At 41.9% G+C, this 27,311-nt stretch overlaps 1 protein-coding gene across 1 annotated transcript; it reads right to left on the bottom strand.

The window, feature by feature from the left end:
• Positions 1-2,501: 2,501 nt before the first annotated feature.
• On the bottom strand, positions 2,502-23,597 carry Otol1 (otolin 1). The gene is made up of 5 exons (NM_001018031.2): positions 23,477-23,597; positions 12,329-12,724; positions 7,904-7,993; positions 4,564-4,635; positions 2,502-3,983 (listed from the first exon to the last, which is right to left on the bottom strand). The coding sequence occupies exons 2-5, from the start codon at positions 12,714-12,716 to the stop codon at positions 3,085-3,087; spliced, it is 1,449 nt and encodes a 482-aa protein (NP_001018041.2). The 5' UTR covers positions 12,717-12,724; positions 23,477-23,597; the 3' UTR covers positions 2,502-3,084.
• Positions 23,598-27,311: the final 3,714 nt, after the last annotated feature.

The raw sequence follows: 27,311 nt of genomic DNA, 5'->3' as shown, positions 1-27,311 counted from the left end.
GTAGTTTGGTGTTCAGGATTGACATTCATGTATGGCTATTGGTAGTCATTAAGTTAGGAATAGGCAGATATTGAACCTAAATCCTTAGGATAGAAGGCGATCCATGTTTGTGTCTGTTTAATAAGATAGCACACATGATGTATTGAAAGAAGGGACCATCTGTACCATTTTTCTACCCTCATAGTATGAAATATCACAAACATACTTCCAAAGCAATCCCCGTCAGCCAGAAACTGCTTTGGTTTTGATACCTTGTAAAATGTTCATAGTTACCATCAGTCCTATATTGAAACCCTGAGTATTTTAGACTTCCTATAAAATGTCCATCACAAACAGTTGTAAGACACTGTCAGGTACCATAAAAACTTACATGTTTACTGCTTCCTTTCTGGTTGTCTTCATATCTAGTAACCTGGTGTGTGTGTGTGTGTGTGTGTGTGTGTGTGTGTCTGTCTGTCTGTCTGTTTGTCTGTCTGTCTGTCTCTGACTCTGTGTGTGTGTGTCTGTGTGTCTGATACTATTATTCTATGATCCTCTGCTAGTTGGTTCACAACTTTCTCAAACTCTGTGTTAGACATGATATAAAGAAAAGGAAAAGAGGCTAGAGAGATGGTTAGAAGTACTCAGTGCCCTTCCAGAGGACCCAAATTTGATTTCCACAATCAACATGTAACTCCTGTTCCAGGGAATCTAATGGATTCTTCTGTCTTCCTCGGGTACCAAACACATACATAGTGCATAAACATAAGCTCAGGTAAATCACTCATACACACAAAATAAAATAACATAAATTTTAAAAAAGAAAAAAAAAAAAACCATGGGAATCAAAATACAAGAGATAAAACTCTTTCCTGAATCATGTCACTAATACTCGAATTAGGAAAGAAAGATTTCAGATGAGGTGTAGCTTAATTAAAACACTTGCCAGCTATCTCATTCTTCCTCTAAGAACTACAGGCACAGCCATAACTAAAGTCATATTCTGGTCTACACAAAAGAAAAATCAATGGATAAGAAACTAATGCAACATTTCCAAAATTAACATCCTGTCTTATTCAGGGTTTCTATTGCTGCAATGAAACACCATGACTGAGAAGCAAGCTGAAGAGGAAAGGTTTATTCAGCTTACACTTCCACATTGCTGTTCATCACCAAAGGAAGTCAGGACAGGAATTTAAACAGGGCAGGATCCTGAAGACAGGAGCTGATGCAGAGGCCTTGAAGGGGTGCTGCTTACTGGACTGCCTCCCCTGGTCTGTTCACCATGCCTTCTTATAAAACACAGGACCAGCAGCCCAGGAATGGCACCGCCCACAATGAGCCATCCCTGCCTGATCACTAATTCAGAAAATGCCTTACAGCTGGATCTCATAGAGGCAGTTCCTCAACTAAGGCTCCTTTCTCTGTGATAACTCCAGCTCATGTCAACTTGACACACAAAACCAGCCTGCACATATCCTAGAGAATATTGTTCATGGAATTAATTCAAAACTAACTGTAAACATGATCATGGAGTAAAATAAAATTAAGCCTATTTATTTTCTATACAAATGTGAGGAAATACATTAATGGGCTTTATGGACCTTTACTGTATATAGATATATCATACCACTTCCAACATTTGTTTAACATGGAAGCTGCTTTTCTCTAGTGATTCGCAATAACATCTAGAAATGGCACTACTCTGAACTGTTGGGGAAATGCTCTGTTCATATACATATGGATGAGACTCTCAAAAGCTAATGCCTGCCCAAGTTGGCAGAACATGACCAGAAAATTCCCCAGCACCCATTTCCTGACTTGGCACTCGAAGATGTGAAAATCTGTATAACTATACCTCTGTAAAAACCAAATTCCATTTGGATTCAATAAATTTCACTTTTTAAAAAGAGCGAAACTGCTGAACTATCCAATATTCACAGTTATTAAACATTCACTGTGCAAATGAATTTTACCCCCACCTACTCCCAAAACATTAACTGAATAACTGGAATTAATATTATAGAGATGATGATAATGATGCCAAAGTATGTATCAGAATTAAATGTTCTATCATGAAGAAAGGGCAGAAATTTTGATCAATTCTAATTTAATCTTGTTCTTGAGTTTCTTGAGGACATTCAGTTCTATGCACAGAAGTTGGGTGAACCGTTAATTGAGTGACATATTCATCAACTTTCCTTTTTACATTTAATCTTAGTCTACATGATTTAAGCTTATGTGAAAATCCCTACACATGGATAAATTTTGAAGATATTTTGCCAACTCTTTGTCATGCTGCCTGTGTATTTTTCTGAATTAAAGTGAAAGTTTATATTGAAAAGCAACCCTTCCAAGAGAATCAGGGACTTTGAGAAAGAGCTGTCATCATGATCTGTCAGTTGTTGGCCTCATAGTCACACAGAATGGAGTGACATGTCATTATGTGAGACAAAGTATTTAGAAGGATATTGTCTTAGTTGCTGTTCTGTTACTGTAAAGAGGCACCATGACCAACATAACCCTTAGCAAGTATTTAATTTGGGGCTCATGGTTCCAGAGAATAGTAGAGTATATGACCATCATGGTAGGAAGCTCTATATCCAAATCAAGAAGGAGGACCTGATATATAAACTTTGAAACCTCAAAGCCCACCCCTAGAGACACACTTCCTCCAAAAAAGCCACTCCTATTCCAATAAGGCCACACCTCCTAATCCTTTCAAACAGTTCAACTCCCTGCAACCAAATATTAAAATATATTTGAACCTCTGGGTGCCATTCTTATTCAAACCACCACACAATTACTTATTAATCATAAGTCTCATTCATAGCTTCGAATGTTGTCATTATTAATTCCTTAAATGGAATCAGTAATGCCATTAAATGCTCAATGAAAAATGTTAGCTACAAACAATATACAGATTCTCAAATACATATAAATATTTCAATGGAGATGTTTGAAATAGGAATAGTTGACACTATGCTGGATATTTTTTAAAATGTTTCAGTATTGTATCTATAATCATGAAAAAAATCAAAGTTTATAAGAGCTTTACTCCAGGTTAATAGAATAAATCAGAAGTACAGTGTCCAAAGCCCAAATTTATGGTGACTTACTAAAAGTTTCCTCTGGGTACAGAAGGAACCCACTAAAGATGCTGTCATCCTCGGGGCCGACATACAGCCCATTCCAGTCCTTTGACACTTCCAGCCACACTTGATCTCCTGCACTCAATTTCAGAATGAGGAGGAGGGAGGCCTGATCTACTTGCTGACCATAGAGCGTCTCTCTGGATTTGAACTGCTTCCTGTTGCGGGCCACGAGGCTGATCCGAGCAGGTCGACCCCTGACAGTGACATGATAGGAAAATATGTATGTCCCAGGAACACTACAGTTAAATTTCCCAGTGACGGGGCTGTAATCCCCTTGGTCATTAGAGAGAATCTTGTCAAACTTGATGGGAACGTTGGGGGGAGGGAAGGGCTTGGATAAAAGGGCACTGAAAGCCGACTGTGGGACTTGTGTGGCCTCGCCTTTGGAACCCTTGACACCCCGAGAGCCCTTCTTCCCTGTTGGCCCTCGAACACCTTTGCTTCCAAGCTCACCCTTTGGTCCCGCAGGTCCGGTGAAACCAGGAGAACCTATCTCTCCTTTTTCTCCTTTAGGACCAGAATCGCCTCTGAGCCCTGGTAGACCATCTGAACCCCTTTTGCCTTCTGACCCAACATCTCCTCTGCTACCTTTCTCTCCCTCCATCCCTTTCTCGCCTTTCTGCCCCTTTTCTCCCCTTTCCCCCAAATCTCCTCGGTAGCCTTTCTCCCCAACACCACCCTTCTCGCCCTTGGCCCCAGGCTCTCCAATGAAGCCATGGGCCCCAGAGGCCCCAGGGTCCCCTTTCTCTCCTTTAGTGCCATTCCCACACAGTTCTCCCTTAGAGCCTTTTTGTCCTTTCGTTCCTGCCGGGCCGATGGTTCCTTTATCTCCCTTGGGACCAAGTGCACCTGAAACAAAAAAAGTAAAATAATGCTTACGAATCATATAAGCTATGACATGTGCTATTACCACAGACCTAAAATATTAAAATAATGCCAATTAATGGGGCTTTGTAAACCTGATTCATGCCTCGGCAAAGTCTTTCTCTGGTAGTCATTAAACACAGTGAGCAATATTTCCATATCGTATTCTCAGAATAACTAAGCCTTCCAAGAAACAATAATGCTTCTTTTTTTTCTTTTACTTTTAAGACAACACAGAATTGTTTTATTTTGCATAAAATAGCTTTTGCATTTGACCCAACCCACATAACCACCTCAATCTCCGTCATCATGCTCAAAGTCTCACAGGCACAGGAACAGAAATGCAGAGATTTCCTTCTTCTGATGACAGCTCAAGAAAAGGAGCAGAACACAGACATATTTGCCTAGCGTCTCATTTCCTAGACTGACCTCACCCAGTGACCACACTGCGCTATGTAAATATTGAGAGTCTGAGTAGAAAGCCTTGCATGCTCCTGCTTTTACAAACGGAAAGAGACAGGGGCTTCCCGGAAGTAGGGTCCTCCCTCAGCCAAATGGACTTTACCTTGCTCTCCTGGTTTTCCTGGGTACCCCGGAATGCCACCTGCTCCTTGGTCCCCCCGGTCTCCCTTTAGTCCTAAAGTGGAACAAGGATTAATACTGACACAATTATGTCTTTGGGGGTAAAGCTAACATGGAGTTCAGAGCTGCACCACATTCCGATGTTTCTTAGCAAAATAAACTGCTTAAAGGTAAAACAGTACGAGAAGACAGGGTTGAAGGACATTAAGAGTGTTGCGCTCTGGTTAATGGTAAGCCACTTATAAGGGATTAAGAGCTTATCCCTTCAAGCAGAACTCCTCTTTCTCATGGTATTCACAGGTTTCTTCAAACTCCTCATGAAATTCCTAATACCCTCCAAATACTGTGGATGAATGTGCTGCCGTTATCCCTATTGCAGATTTTGAATAGCAGTCAAAATGTCTTCTTTGTTTGCCACCCACCATAAGTTTAAACAGAGAAAGAGCACAATAAAACCAAATGTGGAAATTTAAACCATAGGATACAAGGAAACTATCTGGATGGATTCTGACAGGTTCTAAGGTTGAATAGAAGGGATGGACTGAACCTATTCCCCTCCTTCACCTCAGGAATGGACACTAACCACATTCATCCAGCATTACTGGTGATGTTGTTGTTGTTGTTGTTGTTGTTGCTGTTGTTGTTGCTGCTGATGCTGGTGGTGGTGGTGGTGGTGGTGGTGGTGGTGGTGGTGGTGGTGGCAGTGGTGGTTTTGACCCAGTTTCACTATATAGCTAGCCCTGGCTGTCCTGGAGTTCACTCAGAGAGTTCTGCCTACCTCTGCCTCCCAAGTACTTGGATTAAAGATGCTTGCCACCATGCCCAGCCTTACTGGCAGTCAAGTTTATTTAAAAAGATTGATTAATTGGCTACATTGAAATTATTTAGTTAGATAGTGATCGATCAGCATGCAGCCTTTCAAGCAAGGTTTTGGTTTTTTTTTTTTTTAACTTTCAGTCTTAACCAGGAGTCCCCACTAAGTCTGGAAGTAAAAGAAAAGTGGAGTTGCCACTGTATAGAGTCTGGTTGAATGAAATTCTGCTTTGATCATTCATCAAAGCATCTTCTTAAGAACGAAATCTTACAGCACCTCCCTAGATATCCTTCCACTTGCAGAAGTCTAGCTTCCAAAATGTATGAAGTGTCATGGAGGTTCGTGGCTCATTCACAGGTGCCCTGCTAATATAACTCAGCCACAAAAGGATTAAATGTTTCCAAGAATGAAAATCACATAACTGACAAGTGTGAAGGAGCACTCTCTTACCTTAGCATATTCTTTGAGTAATTACCTCACTGACTGTTCTAGTAGAAATGAGTCAGGCAGCTCCCAGGCCATGCGGAGGGTGATGTATATATGACATTAGGCCTCCTGACATGTGACACTGACGCTGAAGCACTAAGCCGGATGGATAGGCGGTATTTCTACAGGGTACCAGTATTCACTAAGGGGTTTCGGAATATCCTAGTGAATCTGTAAATTTATAGACTTTAAAGTACCCAAGAGCCAGGCATTTCTGGGACAGAAAGCTTTCTATGCTGATGCAGTCATAGAATTATAGACTTGTTGGGCAGGAAGATATCCATGAACGTGCTCATAACTACCAATCTTCTTGATAAACAGGTTGTAAGAAGATAGAAGTCAGCTCATTTCTGTCAGGTTCCAGGCAATGTAAAACCGTTACTATATTTTAATTATTTCTTGTTTTTTTGATATCATAATATTTAACGTATTCAGCTTCCCGTCATTGATACTGCCTCTGATTTCAGAATAAGCCAAAGATAATTTCAAGTTCTCCTTAACAGCCAGTTTTCTACCTGAGCTGAATATTTTACAGGATTGCTTAGTCTGGTGCTATTTAGTGTTAAATTAGTTGTATCATTTTTTAAAATATCCACAATGAACTCGTGTGTGTGTGTGTGTGTGTGTGTGTGTGTGTGTAGCTGAATGAAAGAGCCCTTACTAGCATGCACAGTCTCACTACTCAGTACTAGAGGTGGGGGGAAGGGAAGAAAAAATGGAAAGATCTCACACACACAAACACAGGACCCTTCCCCCACAGACTATACTATGTGACTTCTAGTCTCTGGTCATATTGGTGAACAGTAACCTATGGAAAGGTTGTTTAAGAGTCTCTCTTGGCATCGTCTTATGATTTGTTGTTTGGTTAGTTGTTGGTTGATTTTGCTTTTTGTTCTTTGTTTTGGTTTAGGGACACATATTGAGGGGCAGGAAGAACATGAAGTTGGGTAGGTGGGGAGGTGGTGGGATCTGAGAGGAGTTGGGAGAGGGAAAAACATAATCAAAGCATATTGTCTGAATAACTTTTTAAAAGAATAACTAAAAAAAAAAAATGTTCCTGTCTGATAGAATTACAGGGATGGAAATGGAGAGGAACCTGAGGAAAAGAAGGTCCAGTGACAGGCCCAAAGTGGGATCCAGCTCAAGGGGAGGTCCCAAGGCCTGACACTGTTACTGAGGCTATGGAATGCTCACAAAAAGGGACCTAGCATAACCACACTCCAGAAGACCCAACAAACAGCTGAAAGAGATATCATCTGCAGATATTGGCACCCAACCAACAGACAGAAGCAGCTGACCCCTGTTTTTGAACTAGGTAAAAGATGGAACAAGCTGAGGAGAGGGCAATCCTGTAGGAGGACCAGCAGTCTCAATGAATCTGGGCCCCTGAGATCTCTCAAACACTGGACCACCAAACAGGCAGCTGATATGAGGCCTCCAACACACATTCAGCAGAGGACTGCCTTGTCTGTGTTCATTCAGAGATGATGCACCTAACCCTCAAGAGACCGGGGGGCCCCAGGGAGTTTAGAGGTCAAGAAACATGGCGGGGGGTAGATATCCAAGGGGAGACAGGGGGGTGGGAAGGAGGTATGGAACGTGGAGCAGTAGGAGGGTGGATGGGGGGAATAAAGTATGGAGTGTAAAATAAATAAATAAATAAATAAATAAATTTATTTTAAAGATAATAATTAATAAAGAAAAAGACTATATCAAAAAAGAATAACTAAAAAAGCCTCTCCCTCTATTTCCAATATATATATAACATATATATATATACAATATATACATATATAGAGAGAGTGTGTGTTACTCTGTGTATGCATGATATTCTCATATACTTAAAAGTTTTTCAGTTAGCCATGTATAAAGTTAATAGTTTATGTCAGATTAATACATGAGATGATTTATCGAGTGTTTACACTTTAAAAAGTCCACTTTCAATAATCTAGCTTTCTTTTCTAGCAAACTGCTTTTCTTAAAATGATGCAGAGTCTTCCTGAGTTGGATGAGAAATGGTTACCTTTCTCTCCTTTCTGGCCTTTGGGACCTTGAGGTCCAGTGGTTCCTGGGTGTCCTGGGCTGCCAGTGTCACCAGTCTCTCCTTTAGGGCCTAGAAATGACATTTTTGAATCATCACATTAGAAAAACTATATTTTGGGGTGAAGAGATGGCTCAGCCATTAAAGGCTAGGCTCACAACCAAAAATACAAGAAAAAATATATTTGAAATTCATTAGTTCAGGGGAAAGGGCAGTTATTTTATTGAAACCCAAAACTGTCAATGTCCTAATGATAAAATCTGGTGAGAATAAGCCATTTCAGAGCTCTAAGGGCAATATTTTTGCCTGATTTGCAATTTTGTACTACCTGAATAGATAAATTGAGCCCATTAGTCCTTGTCACTGTATTCATGGCAGTGACCAAATGATTCAGGGAAGCCGCACTACATCAAATGGCAAAAACAAAATGATTATCTGACACTTAACCTCAATCAGACCACACTTTTAAATTGGAAGTAAAAACACAATACAAAATACTCTGAGGTTCCCATTCATCCACAGACATTGATTAGGAACCATATGTAAGGTTTCCTATACACTAAAGTGTCTTGCCAAATGCTATAAATGTGGCAGGTTTTTACACACACACACACACACACACACACACACACACACACACACACAGAGAGAGAGAGAGAGAGAGAGAGAGAGAGAAAGAGAGAGAGAGAGAAGTGAACCTGTGCAAGGTAAACACTAAACAGATGAGCATAAAGAGACTGAAAATGTCCCCACTATAGTTAATACAAAGCAAAAAGGAAGGCTGAATTGCAAGTTACAGTTAAGAATGAAACGAGTTATATTTATGAGGTCAGAAGAGAATTCTCTGAGAAAATAACATTAAGCAAAAACTCCATGAAGGAATTAAAATTTCCTGAAGTACATTTTTAAAAGACAGTGTCTTTAAACAACAAAGGAAAAACATCACAGTGCATCCAGGTAGTGGCCAAGGACGGAGCCTGGGGGCTGAGAGGCAGGGTGGGGGAGGGGTCATGCAAGTCTGACATCAGTGTCTTCTGATTGCTGAGAAGAGTCGCCGTGAGCAAGACAATCCTCATATAACTCATGATGACCGTCATGGTAGGAAGCAAACAGGCATAGTACTGAAGCAATACCTGAGAGCTTTACACCCTGATCCCCAGACAGCAGGCAGAGAGGGAGACAGACTGGGACTGGTTTGGGCTTTTTACACCTCAAAGCCCCTGATACACCTCCCCCAATATGGCTACCCTTCTTAATCCTTCCTATATAGTTCACCAACTGGGAACTAAGCATGCAAATATAACAGCTGGGTGGGGGGGCGGCTTTCTCATTCAAACCACCACAGATACACCTATTCATCCAAGCAGACCACTTATATAGAGCTCACCTAAATCTAAATTAATTATTCTTTCTGAAATTCATTTTTATTTGCAGAGTAAAAAAAAATGCCTTTTACTTGGAATAATTCAAGACTAATTTCTTCAAAAGTTTACCATTCAGATAATCACACTCAATGAAATCACAAAATTATATTTTAATTATAATTAAAGCTAATGGGATATAATGAAATAGAAATGAAAAGACACCAAAAAAAATTGATGGAATGAAAAATCATGTTCAGTAGAATTCCTCTTTGAAAGAAAACTGTAAATGTTTAGAAGAAACCCTTTAATAAATCGCTTGCCATAGAGATGAGGGCTGAAGGCAGGCTCCTCTGTTTGAAGAAGAGTCTCATAGCAGAGAGGGATAGGGACAGACTGGGCAGAGGAAGTGAGAGCACACAAGAAAGCCAAGCTCAGCTTGCCCTCAGCCATGTGTCTCCTCCAAAGGTGTGGTTAAACTGTTGAAAGAAACAACCAAGCACATGCCTGAGATAGCCCAGAAGCACCCTGCAACTGCACACAGGGTCAGGAGAGTGACTGTCCCAGGAGCACCCTGCAACTGCACACAGGGTCAGGAGAGTGACTGTCCCAGGAGCACCCTGCAACTGCACACAGGGTCAGGAGAGTGACTGTCCCAGGAGCACCCTGCAACTGCACACAGGGTCAGGAGAGTGACTGTCCCAGGAGCACCCTGCAACTGCACACAGGGTCAGGAGAGTGACTGTCCCAGGAGCACCCTGCAACTGCACACAGGGTCAGGAGAGTGACTGTCCCAGGAGCACCCTGCAACTGCACACAGGGTCAGGAGAGTGACTGTCCCAGAAGCACCCTGCAACTAACTGCACACAGGGCCCAGAAGTGCGGTGACTGCTCCCCCCTCTCCATGGGATGTCCTCTTAAGATTGAGCATAAAAAGGAAAGCTGGGGTATCCCAAGAACCGATTGATTTTGCCTCCACTTTCTGCACAGACAGGTGCTGCAGCTTCTAAGTTGACCAAATGGTCATCGTACCAGGAGCACATCGCCAGGTGCAATGTAAAAATATCTTCAGTATTTTTTGTAGACATTGAGAAATGATATAAAATTCCCCGTTCTTAACTATGGGATACCCATAGTAACTGAACTAAAAACATAAGAGACGAAGTGTCACCTTCTGGCCATTAAATATATCTGAATATTTTCATGATTTCTTTCATCCATAAATTGAATCAAGCTAGACTTTTACAGGTAGATAATTCGCCGTGTGATGCCTGCAATGCGTGTGTTCCCATGACCGAGAATTAAGGAAGAAAAGTTGACATGCTTGGGTTTGAGTGGGTTTATTCTTTTCCTTCACGTTTGTTCAGCACTGCTCTTGGGTGTGTAATTGCAGCTACTTGGAAGGCTGAGGTAGGAGCTGGTCACGTTCATAATCTGCCTGGGCTTCAGAGTGATCAGCAGGCCAACATGGGGCAACTTTGTGGAGCAACTAAAAATTGAAAGTGGTAGAGCAGTAGCCTAGCATGCACAAAGCCACACAGCATAAACACATATAGCATTCTGATCCAGATGACATAATCAGTAAATTTATGAGATATGAGCTACCCAGACAGCCTAGAAACTTGGCACCTCTGCAAAATATATGTCACAAAGATGAAAAGAGAGGCTGAAGTCTAAGCATAGCCCAGTCCAATCCACCACCAGGTGAAACAAAAGCATTCATACTACAGATCTCCTCACACTCTTCTTACAAGACAGTCATGACCTGCTGTGTCTTGCTGACCCTGACTTTGGACCTTCCATCCTTAAGCAGCTTGCCAGCCAAATAAGTCATGAAGCATTCTCATAATGATGACTTCCTTGCCCTCATTCCATTTCCAAGAGTGTGTCATCAGTCAGGAAACCGTGGGGTCTAATCGGATCCTCTTTACCCCTTAATCTAGGTCAGCATAAGCAGCCCATGTCTCTAAAACCCCCTACCCAAAAGGAAATCAGTCAAAAGCCCCATGGGGATGCATAATTACTGATTTAACAGCTTTCTGGTCTTCAGGCTAGATGCAGCACACATTACATGAATTGTTTTTTCAAGGAATAGTGAATTTAAATTTGACATTCTGATCTTGATTTTATCTTAAGTTCTCTATACTGCATAGCACACAAAGGGCAGCATGCATTGCAGTAAGACTGGGAGCATATTCATTACGTGTGTATTGAAGACATCTGAGATTTTGAAATAGGAACCACAGTGTTCGACGGAGAAAATGGCTGGGTAATGCCAGTGTGGCTTCCATATTTCACTGAGGACCAAAGTGAATTCTGTGCTCCATTCTCCACCCACGGCCCTTCCACTTCTAATCCTGACTACAAAAATGACACCCAGAAAGTTCTTCAGTCACCACACTTTCCTGATGTGCAATAAAATTTCTACTTACCATTTTAAAAATTCAACTACTAAAAGTTCCACTGGATATCACCTGAGCTTCCTAGCAAACCTCAGCCTCGGGGCTGGAGTTGGAATTCCCTGGCCCTGTTCGAACCAGGACTATTAAGATGGTAGTAGGCCTTACCCAGTACAGTAGGCACTGGCCATGCATGGTTAAGGAGAAGAACTCTTGAAATGTGGCTCTCATTGGGGCTCAGTGGGTAAGAGTACAGGTTGCTCTTCCAGAGCGCCTGGATTCAATTCCCAACATCCACAAGGTAGCTCACAGTCAGCAATTAACTCCAGTGCCAGAAGACATGACACCTTCTTCCGACTTCTGAGGGCACCAGACACACACGTGACCCACAGACATGCCTGGAGGCAAGATACCCATAGTCACGCAATAAAAATAAACAAATCTTTTTTTAAAATAGAAATGTGGCTGTGGTTACTGAACTGCATTTTTATCTAAAGTGTGTATCAATGACCACGCTTCAATTTTCATTCGTCACATTCTTAACACTAGCCCATCGCTGCTGTTTGCTGGCAGCGCAGAAGCCCTCAGAACAACGGTACAGCCCAGCCCTTCCTCTCTGGGGATGCTCGGTGGGCATTTTCGAGTACCTTGTTTTCCCATCTTTCCGGGTTCTCCTTTCTGCCCAGTGACAAATGAACAACAATGGCAGCAATTCAAAACGAAACCAGTTGTGTCCAGAGAGAAGCTCTCGAAGGGAAGGAGACGGGTTGTGGCAGAGGCCGAGGGGCCTGCGGTGGACTCAGCCATTGCCAAGGCAGGGGAGCCGGTGGTGGGCTCTGCCATGGCAGCCGTTTCCGTATGGACGGTTTCTTCTCCATCCAGAAAGAAGCCACTGGACGGCTTTAAGCCCTTCAACATCTCTTTTCCTTCAGATTTCTTCGTAAATTTGGTGTATGGTGTGGTCTTTGCTTCTGTGGCCACATCATCCATAGCCAAAATAGTTAAAACAGCACAAAGCGAAGAAAATATCCACATATTCGAGGCTAGAAGGAAACATTAAAAAAATACACAAATTATATGTGTCCAAATAAAAGCACTAAGTAATACCATCTATCCTTGTATGGGAAGAATAAATGCATCTCTGGGGCATGAGAATAATCAGCATGTGTGATTTAGAATTGTATATTGCTGGTCTGTTTTCTATGTAAGTGTATGTGTGAGTCACCATGGGGCATTTTATTTAAAGCATTTATTGTAAGGAGCACTTTGCTTTCAGTTCTTCCTTCTAGTTGTTTCTTGGTGTTACATGTTCTCAAACGCTGTTCTCAATCATTCAAATTATCTTGCCAAAGAGCAAGCATGATCTATAATAAATGCAGCATGCCTTAATAGCTCATATACCCTGTGGAAAACAAATATGTGTGATTTCCTCCCTGACCTCACTCAGATTTATAGGAATCAAATACGTTTGCATTAGAGGGAGATGAAAAATATTGAGCTGAATAGTTTATTCCAGCAAACTCAATTATTTCAGAAAAAATACTGGTAAAATAGTCTTTAAATCTACTAGGGATAATGGCCCTGTTGTGAGAGCACTCTTTTGGAATCTATTATAATAAATGGAGAGGGAGACAGTAAAAACAATCATAACTTTGAATATATGCTATGCCCTAGGATTTTTCACATGCCTTTTAACTCTCAGACTCTTTGTTGTATAAGTTGGGGAGTTTTTTGAAAACTCACATTTATCTTTGGGTTATTTTAATTAGGTAAGTGTGCTTACTAGGGTTTTTTTTTTTTTTTTTGCATTGTTCAAAGAAACATGATCTAATGTTCTCAGAGAAGTGAAATTGTGATAGCTCACCCTTCCATCCCCCATCACCCGACTGATAATAGAGAGAATAGGACACACACATGTGTTGCCTGATACAAGGTGTGAAAGAAACAAAACAATAGAGACAAATGGTGAGAAGATTGAAATAAGGAGGGTGAAAGAAGAACCTACTATGTGGAGGGCCCTCTATACATAGCTCTACACTATCAGTGCAATGAGCTCTCAAGCTACCTATGCCAGGCAGATGATACATAATAGCTCACCATCGCAAATGAGAAAAACAGGCACAAAGAAGTTATATTCCTTGTCCAAAGCCATAAAACCAGTAGATTTGGATTTACGGCTCAAGTGCAGTTCTGTTTAATTTCAAACCCTAAACTTGCTTCCACAAATCATGTGGAATTTATAAGGATGGGATTAAAGAACAGTAAATCCAAGGTTAACCCAGTGAAGTAAATAAATCCGAGGTTAGCTCAGTGAAGTAAAGCTATGAAGAGACAGATATAAAGTCAACACAGAAGAAAGGAGATAAAGATGGAATGCTTCATTTTTCAAAACTGTATGAATTTCCAAAAATGCTAACTTTCCTTCTAGCTGTCTTTGCTGCTGTGTGCGTTGGCTCAGCTACTGCTGGCTGACATCAGTAACACCACAGGGACTGAGGGATTATTTTTAATGACATCAGATATAAGTCACAGTCCTGTCCTAAGGGAGCTATGTTCAGTAAGAAGAGATGAAAGATAACAGAAGTAAAGGAAATGTGAAAGGCAGTTAGCTCATCATGAACAACCGTCATTACAAATACATATGCCATGTCTCTAACCACACCTCCCACCCACAAGATGGACATACACACATAGCATACATAGTATACATCAGCCAGGCATACCCATCCCCTCCCCCATCCCCAGCATCTTAAACTGTGGCTCAGCGGGCTAAGTATGAAGCTACAAGTGATGAACATCATTGAAATTCTGGTAGCAGTAATAAGTTTTTGAACACACAAGAACCAAAAATTGATTCCAAATCAAATCTGAAGTGGCACTGGCCCTGCTCCTCCATGTTGTGTCACATAACTTCACTGAAGCCTTGGCTCTAACACACAACACGTAAACATCGCACTGCCTATGCCATCACACCACACAACGCCCATTGAAGCTGCCTGAGACAGGCCAGTTCCAGTTCCAGATTTCTTCTTTAAGACAGAGTTTCTTGTTAAATACAGAGACTTCTTAAACTGGGGAAGCTGAGGCAGGAAAATTGTGAGTCTGAGGCTAGCCTGGGCTACATAACAAGACTCTGTCTCAAAAAGAAAAGAAAGGAAAGAAAGAAAAGGAGGAGGTGGAAAAGGAGGGAGAAGAGAGAGGGAGAGACCGAGAAGGGTGAAGAAAAAGAAAGACCAAAAAGAAGTTTACAGAATGCTGAGTGGATCCAGGGCATTTCATATTATCTTTTAAAAAATGAAGTCATGAGGCTGGAAAGATGACTCAGAGGTTAAGAGTGCTTTCTGCTTTTGCAGAGGACCTGAGTTCAGTTTCCAACACCCACATCAGGAGATTCACAACCACCTCTAACTCCAGCTCCAGGGGATCTGATGTCCTCCTTCAGCCTCCACAGACACCCATACATAAGTAGCATATATTCACAAAGACACATAACACACATACATTTAAAAAATAAATTAATCTGTTTTAAAATGAAATTGTGAGGAAATAGCCTTTCTTTTTCCTTACTGGACCACATCTGTTATTCTTCCATATGTACATGATATTTGTTTTTTATCCTGTAACTATTTTGTATGGGTCTTAGGGAACCAGTCATGAGGGGACAAAGAAGAGACAGCCAGAAGGTCCCATACAGAAGAAGGGAACCAGCAATGATCAGCTATTGACAGCTCAAGTCACTTTATAACTATTATGTCAGCTACACCACATAAGAGCCATATGAAGAAAGATCCACTGTGCCCACCTAATAAGTTATAAAATGGAGACACAGAAAGGCCTTTCATGGGAGGGGGAGGGGGAAGTGATGTAATTTTATTTCAACTAAAAACGAAGCTTAAAAACTAAATTAATAAAAGCACCCCCTCCCCAAACAAGGTGATTCAGGTAATGGACACAATGGTTGAAGCCTGTGAGGCCTTTAGACACAATGTGCAGTCACTGAGACAATTAAAGAACAAAACTGAAGTTCTGAGTATAAAGTCTGATGGAGGTTAAATCACATGCACATACAACACACACAGACAGACAGGCAGGCAGACAGACAGACAGACAGACATATAGACAGATAGACAGACAGACAGGCATATAGACAGGCAGGCAGACAGGCAGGCATATAGACAGGCAGGCAGACAGGCAGGCAGGCAGGCAGGCATAGAGACATATAGACAGGCAGGCAGATAGACAGGCAGGCAGACAGGCAGGCAGGCAGGCAGGCAGGCAGGCAGGCAGGCATAGAGACATAGACAGGCAGGCAGACAGACAGACAGACAGACAGGCAGGCAGGCAGGCAGGCAGGCAGGCAGACAGGCAGACAGGCAGGCAGGCAGACAGACAGGCAGGCAGGCAGGCAGGCAGGCAGGCAGACCATAAAGACTGAGACAGAGATGGGGAGAGGTTGAAATTTCTGAATAGAAATACCCCGATCCTTTTTTCTTATCCTGGATGTTATCTCAGTAAAAACTTGGGAGTGTAAAGTTAGATCTCTGCTTTTGTGATCCAGGGCCAAGCACAATGACTGACAAGTAATAACTGTCCCACAGATGTCTTCTCAACTGCAAGGAGAAACGAGAAAGGACAGGGGAGTGAATATGATATGATAAGGTACAATCGGATACACAAATGAAAATGTCATAATGAAACTCAGTGGTTTATGTGCTGGCTTTTGTACTAATGGAAATGTTTGCAGAGCTTGAAATAAGTGGCATCGTAGTAAATGCAAGTATTGCATTGCTGCTCTGGGTCTCTCCACCCTTGTACCCACACCCTTTGCAGTGTGAGTTTTGCACTTATGAAGAAGTAGCATCTTCCCCTGTCCCTCAGTCTGGCTTCCATCGTGTAACCAGTAAAATGGCCAATAAAATGAGGTATGGGTGAAAGGTATCCAATCTCAAGCCAACTCCTAAGGGACACATATGTGTATCCACAATTGTTTTCCCTTTGTCAGATGTGAATAGCCTCCCTTAACAGCCACAGGAAAAGCAAAGACACACAGAGGTGAGCTCCCCCAGACAAGCTGCCTTGCCAAACACAGCCTAGACTGAAGTCCCCAGCTAACCTGAGTGCATGTGAATGGTCTCAGTTAGCACCAGCTGAAAGCAACCGAGAGCTCTTAACTACCTGGGGTCCTACTCTTACTTCCCAGCTAGCTCGTGCTGCGTAACAAAGTATCCCGACCTGGCATATTAAAACAACAGCTGTCTCATTATCAGAAGACTGTCCAGCAAGACTCTGAAGCTTCAGATATACAACCCACACAAGTATTATATTCCAGCTGTGCTCTTGGTGATGACAACTATAAAGAAATAAAATAACTTCAGCTGCAAGGATATGTGTGTGTACGCTTCATGAGTTGCAGCCATGGTACTCATGGTTTTGACCCTATGTAGGACATTCTTCCCCTTCTGACCTTAGATAACTATACAAAATTATAAGATGAACTTGTATGTCTAGGACATTATCTTTCTATTTGAATTTTAATTTCTTACAATGTTTCATTTAGGCCAGTATCTTAGCACCTTTATTTTCATGGTTTTTCTCTCTATGCCTCCCTTCCTCCCTCCCTTCCTGCCCCCTCCACCCTCCTCTCCTCTTTTATTCTTTCCTTCTTTCTTTGATTCAGTCCACATAGTCACAAAAAAATCTCCTCTTTCAGGTACTATATCACACACAGAAGTCACAGGACAAAACCTTTCTTTGTAGAGATTCTATGAGAGTAGGCATAACAAATATCAGACGGTGAGCATTTCAGACTTCCATGGATACTATCTATGTAGGGGTACTCAGCAGAAAGTGGTGAGGATAGCCTGCCTGCGGAAGTAGCACTTAGCTTATAGGAAAGACCTGAGGAAGGTCAGTGATAGACCAGCACCAGGAAGAGCAGAAAAAGGAGCCTGGAACTTTTCAAACAGCAGGAGCCAGATTGTCTTCTGAAGAGAAGAAAATGAGTCCAGCACACTCTGCCTGTATGGGGTGGGAAAAAGAAAAACCAGTGTGTGGCCACCCAGGTCACATCAGGTTGGTGACCACAATGGGTTTGACATTCATTCCACAAGCAATAAAAAGTCACTAAAATCAAAGTCAGAAGAAACTTAGTATGACACCTAGCTCTAACCCCACCTATGAAAGCTTGACAAGCCCAGACTCAGGTGAAAGCAAAAATCACAAAGTGATGGGAAGGCCCCTGTGGTAGGCCAGGTGAGGGGCGTGGTGTCTTGTGTGTGCTAGGCCAGGCAAGAGGGAATGGTGGCTTAGAACAACTGTTGACATGGCAGTGTAGATTAAAAGGCCAACTCATTCTCAAAACATATCAAGTCATTTTATCCTCCTTCTGAAGAAGTATGGCTGTAGTGTGGCTTCACAAAGTTTAACTTTATATTTCCAGTCTAGGAGAATTCCAAAAACTGTAATTTTACTTGCTATCATCTTCAGTAACTGAGGATGGCAGGGAAACTCCCTATCTAATTAGTCTGTGTGTGGTGAATTTCCTGCGGAGAATGGCCTTTTTTTTTTTCTTTTGAGAATGAAAGAAGTTTAGGTGGTGGTTGAGTTTCAGTTTAAAGCACAGAATGGACCAGAGATAACTGTAGTAAGTAGGGCAGTACAGGCATGGCAGCATTTGCTTAGGAACTATGCTGAAGGCATCCAACACCAGAGACTGCAAAGTCTCTGTGTGAACGTTGGGAGTTCAGCAAAACCTGCTAAAGCAGCTGGATGGAGAAGAGCCTAGCTGCACTGAAGAGCTTGCCTCTGTGTTAACAAATGCAAGGGAACGGAAGGCAGTGGAAGATGCCTGAGCCCCAGTGGAGAAATGGGAAGACGTGGCACTTGTGCTGAGGATGCTAGCAGGCTTCTGTGATTTCCTCACTCAGATAAGTAATCAACAGCGATGTGAGCACTAGGATCATTAAATCATTAACCTCACATTCATTTCAGGCATGTGCACACCCCCCTCCCTGGGGAGAAGGCCCCACAAGAACATAGGCCACAAGTGTGTGTGTGTGTGTGTGTGTGTGTGTGTGTGTGTGTGTGTGTGTACATGGATGTAGACTTACACAGGGCAGAAGGGGGCAGCAGATTCCCAGGAGCTGCAGTCTGCAGTTGTGAACCCCCCACGTGCTCACAACAGGAACTATAAACTGAACCAACTTGGGGTCCTCTGAAAGAGCAGTAAGCACTCTTATCTGCTGAGCTATGTCTCCAGGCCCTGCCACCTTCATCTCCTGCCTCCTAAGAGCTATGATCATCACACAGTTCTCTTTGCTTCTTGGGATACCTGGCACTGTGCATTCAGGTCTTTGGAATGTAAGAGACAATGTCTGATATGCTGTTTCCTCTTGCTTCAATTCTTTTAGTACAGGGAGGCTTTTAAGCCTCAGATCTCGAGTTCATTCTCAAAGGCATGGTGTGTCCAAAGGGAGACTACATCAGCACAGATTTCCATTTCCAATTTCACTTTTTTAAGGGCAAGTCCAGAGTGATGGCAGTCCCTTTCTGCACATCCCTTTGCGCTGTTGACAGCGACCTCCGAAGCGCTATAATTTCCATTGTCCAGTGGGAGCCTGTTTCTTCCAGTGTCTAAATAAATGAATCCATTACAAATTTATTAAGCACACTGAATGTAGCATTGCATTCTACCAAGTTAAATGCTTTTTGTGCCTCATAAGTATGCAGTAATACAGAAACATCTTCTCGGCATTTTCCTGTAAGATGGGAAGAGATTGGCTTTGGTTCAGAATATGACGTCACATAGAGTCCAGGTGCAGATGTGGATACTTCGTCTCTCTGTGCACGCCGCTTTCTCGGGTCCTCCTCTTCTCTTCCTACCCTGCTATAAATCAAAGTAGATGTTCTGGACCAGAGCATTACACATGGAAGCTAAGACACACAAACCAGGACTGTATAGAGAAAGAGTTGCCAAGTTAGGGTAGGACCAAGAGGTGGCTGATTAAGGGAGAAATGAAATCGCCTGTATAGATGGTGCAGTGATAAAAATGTAGAATAAATTCAGGCAGAAAAAAAAAGTCCTGGCTCCAGATCTCCAAAACTGAAAAATACAAACTTTTCAAAGGAAAGAACAAAATTATTACTACTTGGTTTCCTGCTTTTCACTCCCAGTGATCCTGGCCATGTCTGCTGTAGCTTTTTTCTTTTTCTATTAGTTCAAGCAGAAAGAGGTTTGGGAAAGGGACAGTATGAACGTGTGATTGTACAACTAGATAATGAGACAGAAGTAAAATTTCCTGGCAGATAATTCCTGGGTTATAAAAACTAAGGGTGAGGGTGGAGGATACGTGGGAACTCTTTGTTCTTCCTGAGTCTTCTGTAGACTTAAGGCTGTTCTAAAACACAAGGCTCAGTGATTTCAAAGATGACAAAGTGACAGAACTGGAACACACCGGCTGCTGTGTTCCTTTGTTTGTCTATCAGTGGATCCAAGTATCTGTTAGTAATCTGTCAAAGTCGTTATAGCGCCCCTAAATTTATCATCCATAATATATTTGTATTGAGTTTGGCATACTAAGAGAAAATCCATGATAATGTAAGGCAGCACTGCACAGGGGGAACTTTCAGCATGAAGTCGGTTTCATTCTTTTCATGTGTGAAGTTGACACGTTCTTTTCTGTGTCTTTGATCAGAACTATTCAAGTACTCATTAAAGTGAGTCTGGCTACATCTGAGCAGATGACATCCTTTTCTGGAGACCCAACAGAATGCCTGTTGTGCGGTCCTCCTCACTGGGGATGTTACGGGAGAGGCTGAAGGTTCGCTAGTTGTGGATGCTTGAGGATGCAAAACTTAGAAAATGAATATGCTTTCTTTGTTAGCTTTATCTCTGAAGCAGAAGATGATGCTGGGGCATGGTACTAGGCTTGGCTTTTGACCACTAGCAGCCTGCTAGCCTAACTTCTGAGTGTGAGAAGACCCATGTGGATTTCTTCTATACACTTACCAAAAGCCCATGTGTAAGTAACTCAAAGGTGAAGTGTTTAGAGGTCAGATGGGGTGGGGGATGGGGGCATCCACATAGAGACAGGATGGGGTGTGGAGGAGATGTGGGATGTAGAGCAGTCTGAGGGTGGATGGGGGGCGGGGAATGGAATATGGAGTGTAAAAAATAAATTAAAAATAAAATTTTAAAAAGAAAGAACAAAATAAAAACTAGTTAAAAAATAAGTAATTCAGAGAGAGAAAAAAGAGAGAGAGAGATGGCATGCAATAAATGCTTTGTTCTTCAATAATCCAGTTACAAAACTTCTTTTTACAAGAGGGGGAGAGGGAGAGAGAAGACACATATAGATAAAGATAAACATGTACTTTTATATATATTTTTTTAGTCCAGAGTGATTTAAAACAAGTCTAGACCTCAGAAACATAAACACTAGTCAGAAGTTTATTACCAGGAGTATTTCAGTGTTCATAATATGTAAAAATACATATACTGTATATCTCAAACTCTATAAGCTTCCTCTTTACCCATTGGAGTCTGGTGGACCCTTCAGGGCCATTTGCTAAGGTGGGAGGAAGCATATAGAAACACACGACTAAGACGTTGAGACGTTCGTCTAGGCTTGGAAGCTGCAGAGTGGCGCTTCCTGGCTCTGGGTCCCAAAGCGCTCTTTCAAAGCCTCTCATAGGCACTGCAACTCACAAAGCTATTCATGTCCCTGATCCATGTCATTGTGTAGGTTGAAATCTTGGAAGACCCACACAGCAATGCCCTGCACTGTCCTGCCACACTTGTCCTCACACTTAGCACTTTGCTCTACTCCATGACTGGTGATTATAAGACCTCAGAGTGAATAAGGATTCTTCATGGAGCCTGAACCTGGGTTGCCATGTGACTCATGAACCTGGCATCCATTCCGACTAGGAACTAGATGATCTAGTTCAGTGCCTTTTCTAGTTCTAGAGAACTAAGGTACTTTCCCCAGTAAGTTCAGGCTAATCTCACTTGGTGCTAGGGAATTCAATAGTCTCAATACTCTCATTTTGTCACTTCACCCAGGGCTTGTTCCAGGACCTCAGAATCAACTCACAGAAAACTTTGCTTGTGGCACTGGCTTGAGAAGTCCTTTAGAGGTCAAGGGCTCTCCTGGAGGAGTTGACAATTCCGGACTAGCAGATACCTGATAAGTATCAGACTTGGTATCAGCCCAGAGGAGAACAGAAGGGAGCCTGTCCCTGAAAAGCCACCAAGAGGCTAATGCATCACATGAAAAACAGCATCCAGTCCTCTTCAGGACAGCTGTGCTATTTAATACCCCCAAAGACCAAGGACAAAGGATGGCATTGTATAAGCACTGTAACTCAAGCAATTAGCCAGGTAATGGTCTGTGGGGTTCATTATAGCAGAATGTCAATTAAAACACTTGGAAGGAGATTATCTGCAGCACTTAGATTTCAAATCTTATAAGCTACCCTGGTAGGCCTAAATTATAATAAATGTCATAGCGCTACGATAGGTAAATGAAAATAAAGTTTCTTCTCTAATATGGACCTCTGCCTAATGTTTCATAAATCCCAGAAATTGAAAAGAGCAGCCAACTGTCTAGGCTTTATTCCACAATAAAGAAAATGGGATAAACTGTGTTGAGTAGCTTCTTCTTCCCTCCCTTTAGCCTAATTAATTAATACCTGTATATTTCTAGCTAATTGTTTTTTAAACATTCTAAAATATACATGTTAGTTTTATCTTGGACTTCTGTCAAGAGACTTGAAGAATAAGGGATATCTATGGATAAAATATGAATTTTAGGGAAAATTTTTTTCTTAGGAAAGCTTTTAGGCGAGGGTTCTTCTGTAAGCAGCTTCCTGGGTTTATTCTCAGGGATGTAGATTGTGTCCTTTGTCAGTGCAGACCCTATTAGAAAAACTTACCTTGTCAAACTACAAAATAAATGACAGTGTCTTTTATGATCTTTCAAAATGCAAAGAGATGTGAGTATCCAAAGAAAGACCCTAACAATCTTCCCTGAATAATGAAAGGTAGGAAGAACATGATATATAAAGATTTGTTTCTGTCTTATCAATATTCAAATAAAGTTACTGCACAGTTAATTCTTATTCATGAAGTATAAACTTTTTGCAAGATAGAATGAAAATAAATGACCAATATATCCAAAAGTATAACATCCCACTAATTCTATCATAGATAACAATGCATATTGAGGCTTTGGAATTATTCATAAGTTTTCTGTAAAACACCACAAGCATAACATACTTTGAAGCGATGTATTTTTTCCTCACCAGATAATTGTTATGAAGGAAACCTCACTTAGAGCACAACTACATATCGACCTAAGTCACTTTAAATGAAGCTGATCTGAACTATTATGACTTAACAAAAGTTGACTCTTAAGATCTTCATTGCACACCGTCTCTGAAAGAGAATTAGGCATTGCATGCTACCGTGGCCACATGGCTCCATTGTTTTTTCCTTTAGAATTTTCTTTGTCCCCTTCCCTCACAGACATTTACAGATTCAGTAACTTTATAATTACGAATGATTCTATACTCTAATGCACAGACTTCTGCATTTCAAAAATCAATACAAAAAAATAGACTTAATACCAGAGAGGAAAGATGCCTTTTATTAATTGCATACTTTTTACCATTTCTATTCATAGTTTTATTTCCTTGAGGCAAATAATATTAATGGGAACCTTTAAAACCTGAGATCTTATTGCAGAGGGCCTGATGAAAGATAAAATAAATCAATATTTGTAATCATCCCATACCTTATGGGTGTTCCCTTATCGCCAATCCTTCTCCTGGACAGCACTGACAGATTCAATTTCATTTGTCATTAGACAAGGGTCTGATTTCTTTCTTCCGAGGTTTGCCCTTACCCAATGAGAGGTGAGTGCCTGGGTGATAAGGGGGGGTGGTAACTTCCTCTGAATCTAGAGAAAGACTCTGAAATCTGATACCATGCAAATATCCTGAGAATATTCAAATCTTATTTGTTGGCCATTCTTCTTGACTTACTATATGCTGTCTTCCATCCAAGAAACTCCATTTTGTATGGAGTGTGCTTGTTGTCTGTTATAACTTGTTATTTGCGAGGAGGCATCCTCTTCCACTGTTCAAGGGGATTCTATTTCAGCAGAGCAGCCTCGTAGGAGACATTCCCTTGTGCTTGGTCAGCCCGTCACCCTCTGAAAATCAGCAATCCTTGGCCAAGTTCATTTCATTTTTTTTATTAATGTATTTTCAACAATTTCATACATGTACTTAATATATTCTGGTTACACTCTTACCCTGCCATCCCTAATAAGCCACCCACTCCTCCCACCATGTCACTGTCTGACTGCTATATCTTTTTGGTTTTGGTTTTGTTTTGTGATCTACCCTGGGCTTAGACAGGACTGCCCTCATAAGCATCAGTGCGGAATTATCCACCGGCTCATGGGTAACTCAGGAGTGGCTACATCATTAAAAATCAATGCCTTCTCCCTCAGTAGACTAAGAGTTCTAGTAGCTTCCCTCGGCCCCATGTAACCCTCCCTAATCTCTGGCTGAATGTTTGCTGGCTTAGTTTTGTGTAGACCCTATCCCAGCAACTGCAGCTTCTGTCGTTCATAATGCCACACCCATGCCATACCCGTCCTCTCCATTGTCCAACGCTAGCAGTCTTTCCATTCCTTCTTCCACAGTGTCCCCTGAGTCTTCAAAGGGTGGTACATTTAAGGCTGAGTACTCAGCTGTCACTTGTTTTCAGTACTTGGATCAATCATAAGTCTCTGTATTAACAGCCATTATTGCAAAAAGAAGCATCTTAGTTAAAGGCTATGGACGACACCAGTCTATAAGTATAAGAATATTTGCTGGCTGACAACAGGCCAGTTTACCAAAACAAATGGTGCTAGTCCACCATTTGTTTTACAGAAGTGAAACCCTTACTAAGATGATACTGTTATAGTCTAAATTAACAAAGAATCATGGGGGTGGGGGGGAGTGGCGTGTAAATGGACTGAGGGAGTGTCCCAACTGCAGAGATCCGGAAATGGCAATAAGCATTGGGTTGTAAGAGAGACACAGCATGGATCAAAGCAGAGATGTCAGGAAAAAGTAAAACCCTTAAAATGATATATGGTTAGCTATATTAACACATCTAATATTTGAACAAAAGAAGAGGGTGAGGCAGTAATCAAAACACACAGAAGGAGGTACAATGCATCAACCGACCAAGGGACGATCCATCCAGACAGTCCTACAGAGCCTGAGCCAATGGGATTCAAACTCTGGCCCCACAGGGATGTGGACTCCTGATTAGGAGATGCCTGCTGCCAGCTAGTTTAACCAGACGCCATGATCCATTTGCTTTATGTAAATTCTCTCCCTCTCCTTCTCTACTCAAGAACACTTTCCAATTATGTCCTTTGAGAAATTGTGCCTGTAAGACTTTCACTAATTTGATAGACTGATTACTAGCAGTGAGTTACGAAGTGGGTTTCTAATTATCATTTGGCTTCCCTGACAGCTTATCCACTTGGAGGGAACTCTGAGACTATGCTGATCGAACTGCAGCATAGTCATTGGGTTATAATACATTAATGAGGATTGGGAGCGCTATCTATCTCCTTCCTGTGGTATTGTTGAGTTGAGCACTCATGCCTAAGCAGACAAGCTCAAGATTAATCAAGCTACGGAGAATAGACTTGCCTAGCCCAGCTGGCTTCTTGTTTTCCTTTAGCACCCACTACCTTCTGGTGATGAAGGTAGGAGCAAGGCTACTGCAAGTTCATTTTAAAATGCCTGATCAGGTGTCTGGGACAAGCAGTCAGGTCACCATTGAGTCTGAGACTCCTGCAGGCAAATGTCTTCACCTGTAAATAGGGTGGACTTGAGCTGGGTCTTTCTCATTTTATATAGGTAATATACATTTATTTTCTCTGTAAACACATAAATATTACAAGAGTGTCTCAATCACCCTTCCCTTCCCCCACTCTGAATGAACACTGTTATCACATGTGAGTCGTTCCAACCCCTTTTCACGTATTTATACTCTGTCTTCATACCCACATCTACCCATTAGGAAAAGGTACTGATGCTCGCCAGGTGTTTTATAAATAATGCACTGGCCATCTTGTTCTGCAACTTGCTTTCACTAAGCTGCATGTCTTAGAGACTTCTCCACAGCAAAACATTAAGCCTTAGAAAATGCAAATAGAACATCTGCCTTCATCTCTTTAATTGTTGCATAGAATTCTATTAAATGAATGTGTTATACTTTTATTGACTGTCCATCAAGTGAGGGCTATTTAAACTCTTTCCAATTTTTAAACTCAGTAAAGTGTTGACATGACTATTTTCCTGCATTCATTATTGTGCATACAAAGAACTTCCCTGGAACAGCTAGCTCTCTGGATTTAAGCTCACATGTAACCCTGTAGAGAGATCGCTTAAATAAGAATCACAGAAGTGCTTGCTATAAAGGACAAGGGGCTGGAGAGATGGTTCTGCCACCAAGAGCACTCCTTGCTTCCGCAGATGACCTCGGGTAGTTCCCAGCACCCACACGTAGACGCACAGCAGTTTGTAATTCCAGTAGCAGGGGTTTTGTTCTCTCATTTCTTTGTTAGTTTGGGATTTCTGTTTGTTTGTTTGGGTTGGTTTGTTTGGTTTTGTTTGGTTTTGTTTCAGATGTTGGAGTTTTTGGTTTTGCCTCCTTAGTGATCAAACACACACTTGGTACAACACATGCGTGCATGCAAGCAAACACTCCTACACATAGAATAAAAATAAGTAAATCTTTTATTTAAGACAAAGAAGAACAGAAGAATAAAAGAAAAGGCAGCGCTGTTGGCCTCACCTTGGGACCTGAGCCAGAATCCACAGATGTGGCTGCTCAAAGCTCCGAAAGTGTTCTCCAAACTTAGTTATAGAACCATTGTGCTGAATGGCTGGCCCTAGGGTGACGTCATCTCTTAGAAATGTACTAATGGCCAGGCAGTGGTGGTGCACGCCTTTAATCCCTGCACTTGGGAGACAGAAGCAGGCGGATTTCTGAGTTCGAGGCCAGTCTGGTCTACAGAGTGAGTTCCAGGACAGCCAGGGCTATACAGAGAAACATTGTTTCGAAAAACCAAAAAGGAAAAAAGAAAAAGGAAGAGAGGGGGGGTAGAAAAAATAATATACTAATGTTCAAGGCACTGCCCTGAGACCTCACACGTGTATGGGACTGTCGCTTCCATAGTGCAGAGCCAGAACCTGAGCAGGCCTGTTATTCAGCCTGGATTCCAGCTTAAGCTTCTCAGGAGGCCAGCCCTCACTACCAGAAGATTCCTCTATTACCCCACCCTCCCCACCCTCTCACCCTCACCAGCTCTCTGCTGGGACCGCTTCTGCTGAGTTGTCTGCCTAGTGCATGCCGCCCCCTGCTGGAAATCAACCAGCTGCTCCGACCATTCTTTACCTTCTTTCGCTGTATCTGCCTGGAACAGCCGTGGAGCTCAAAGAGAGAAAAAGAGAAACCAAATGAGCAAAGGTCCACTTCCACTGTAGACCTGAAAGGCTACATGAGACTATTAAATATAAACGTGGTAATAACCGCGTTCTATTAGTAGTGGC

This window comes from Mus musculus, chromosome 3 (genome assembly GCF_000001635.26).
Source record: "Mus musculus strain C57BL/6J chromosome 3, GRCm38.p6 C57BL/6J".
NCBI lineage: Eukaryota > Metazoa > Chordata > Mammalia > Rodentia > Muridae > Mus > Mus musculus.
This window is presented reverse-complemented; position numbering and strand designations above follow the sequence as displayed.

Excerpts from the sequence above, each read along its gene's own strand:
- Otol1 (NM_001018031.2), bottom strand. The coding sequence starts at position 12,716 with ATGTGGATATTTTCTTCGCTTTGTGCTGTTTTAACTATTTTGGCTATG. Across the intron at positions 4,636-7,903 it reads AGGCCAGAAAGGAGAGAAAG|GACTAAAGGGAGACCGGGGG; the intron begins GTAACCATTTCT and ends GTTCCACTTTAG. Across the intron at positions 3,984-4,563 it reads AGGAAAACCAGGAGAGCAAG|GTGCACTTGGTCCCAAGGGA; the intron begins GTAAAGTCCATT and ends TTTTTGTTTCAG.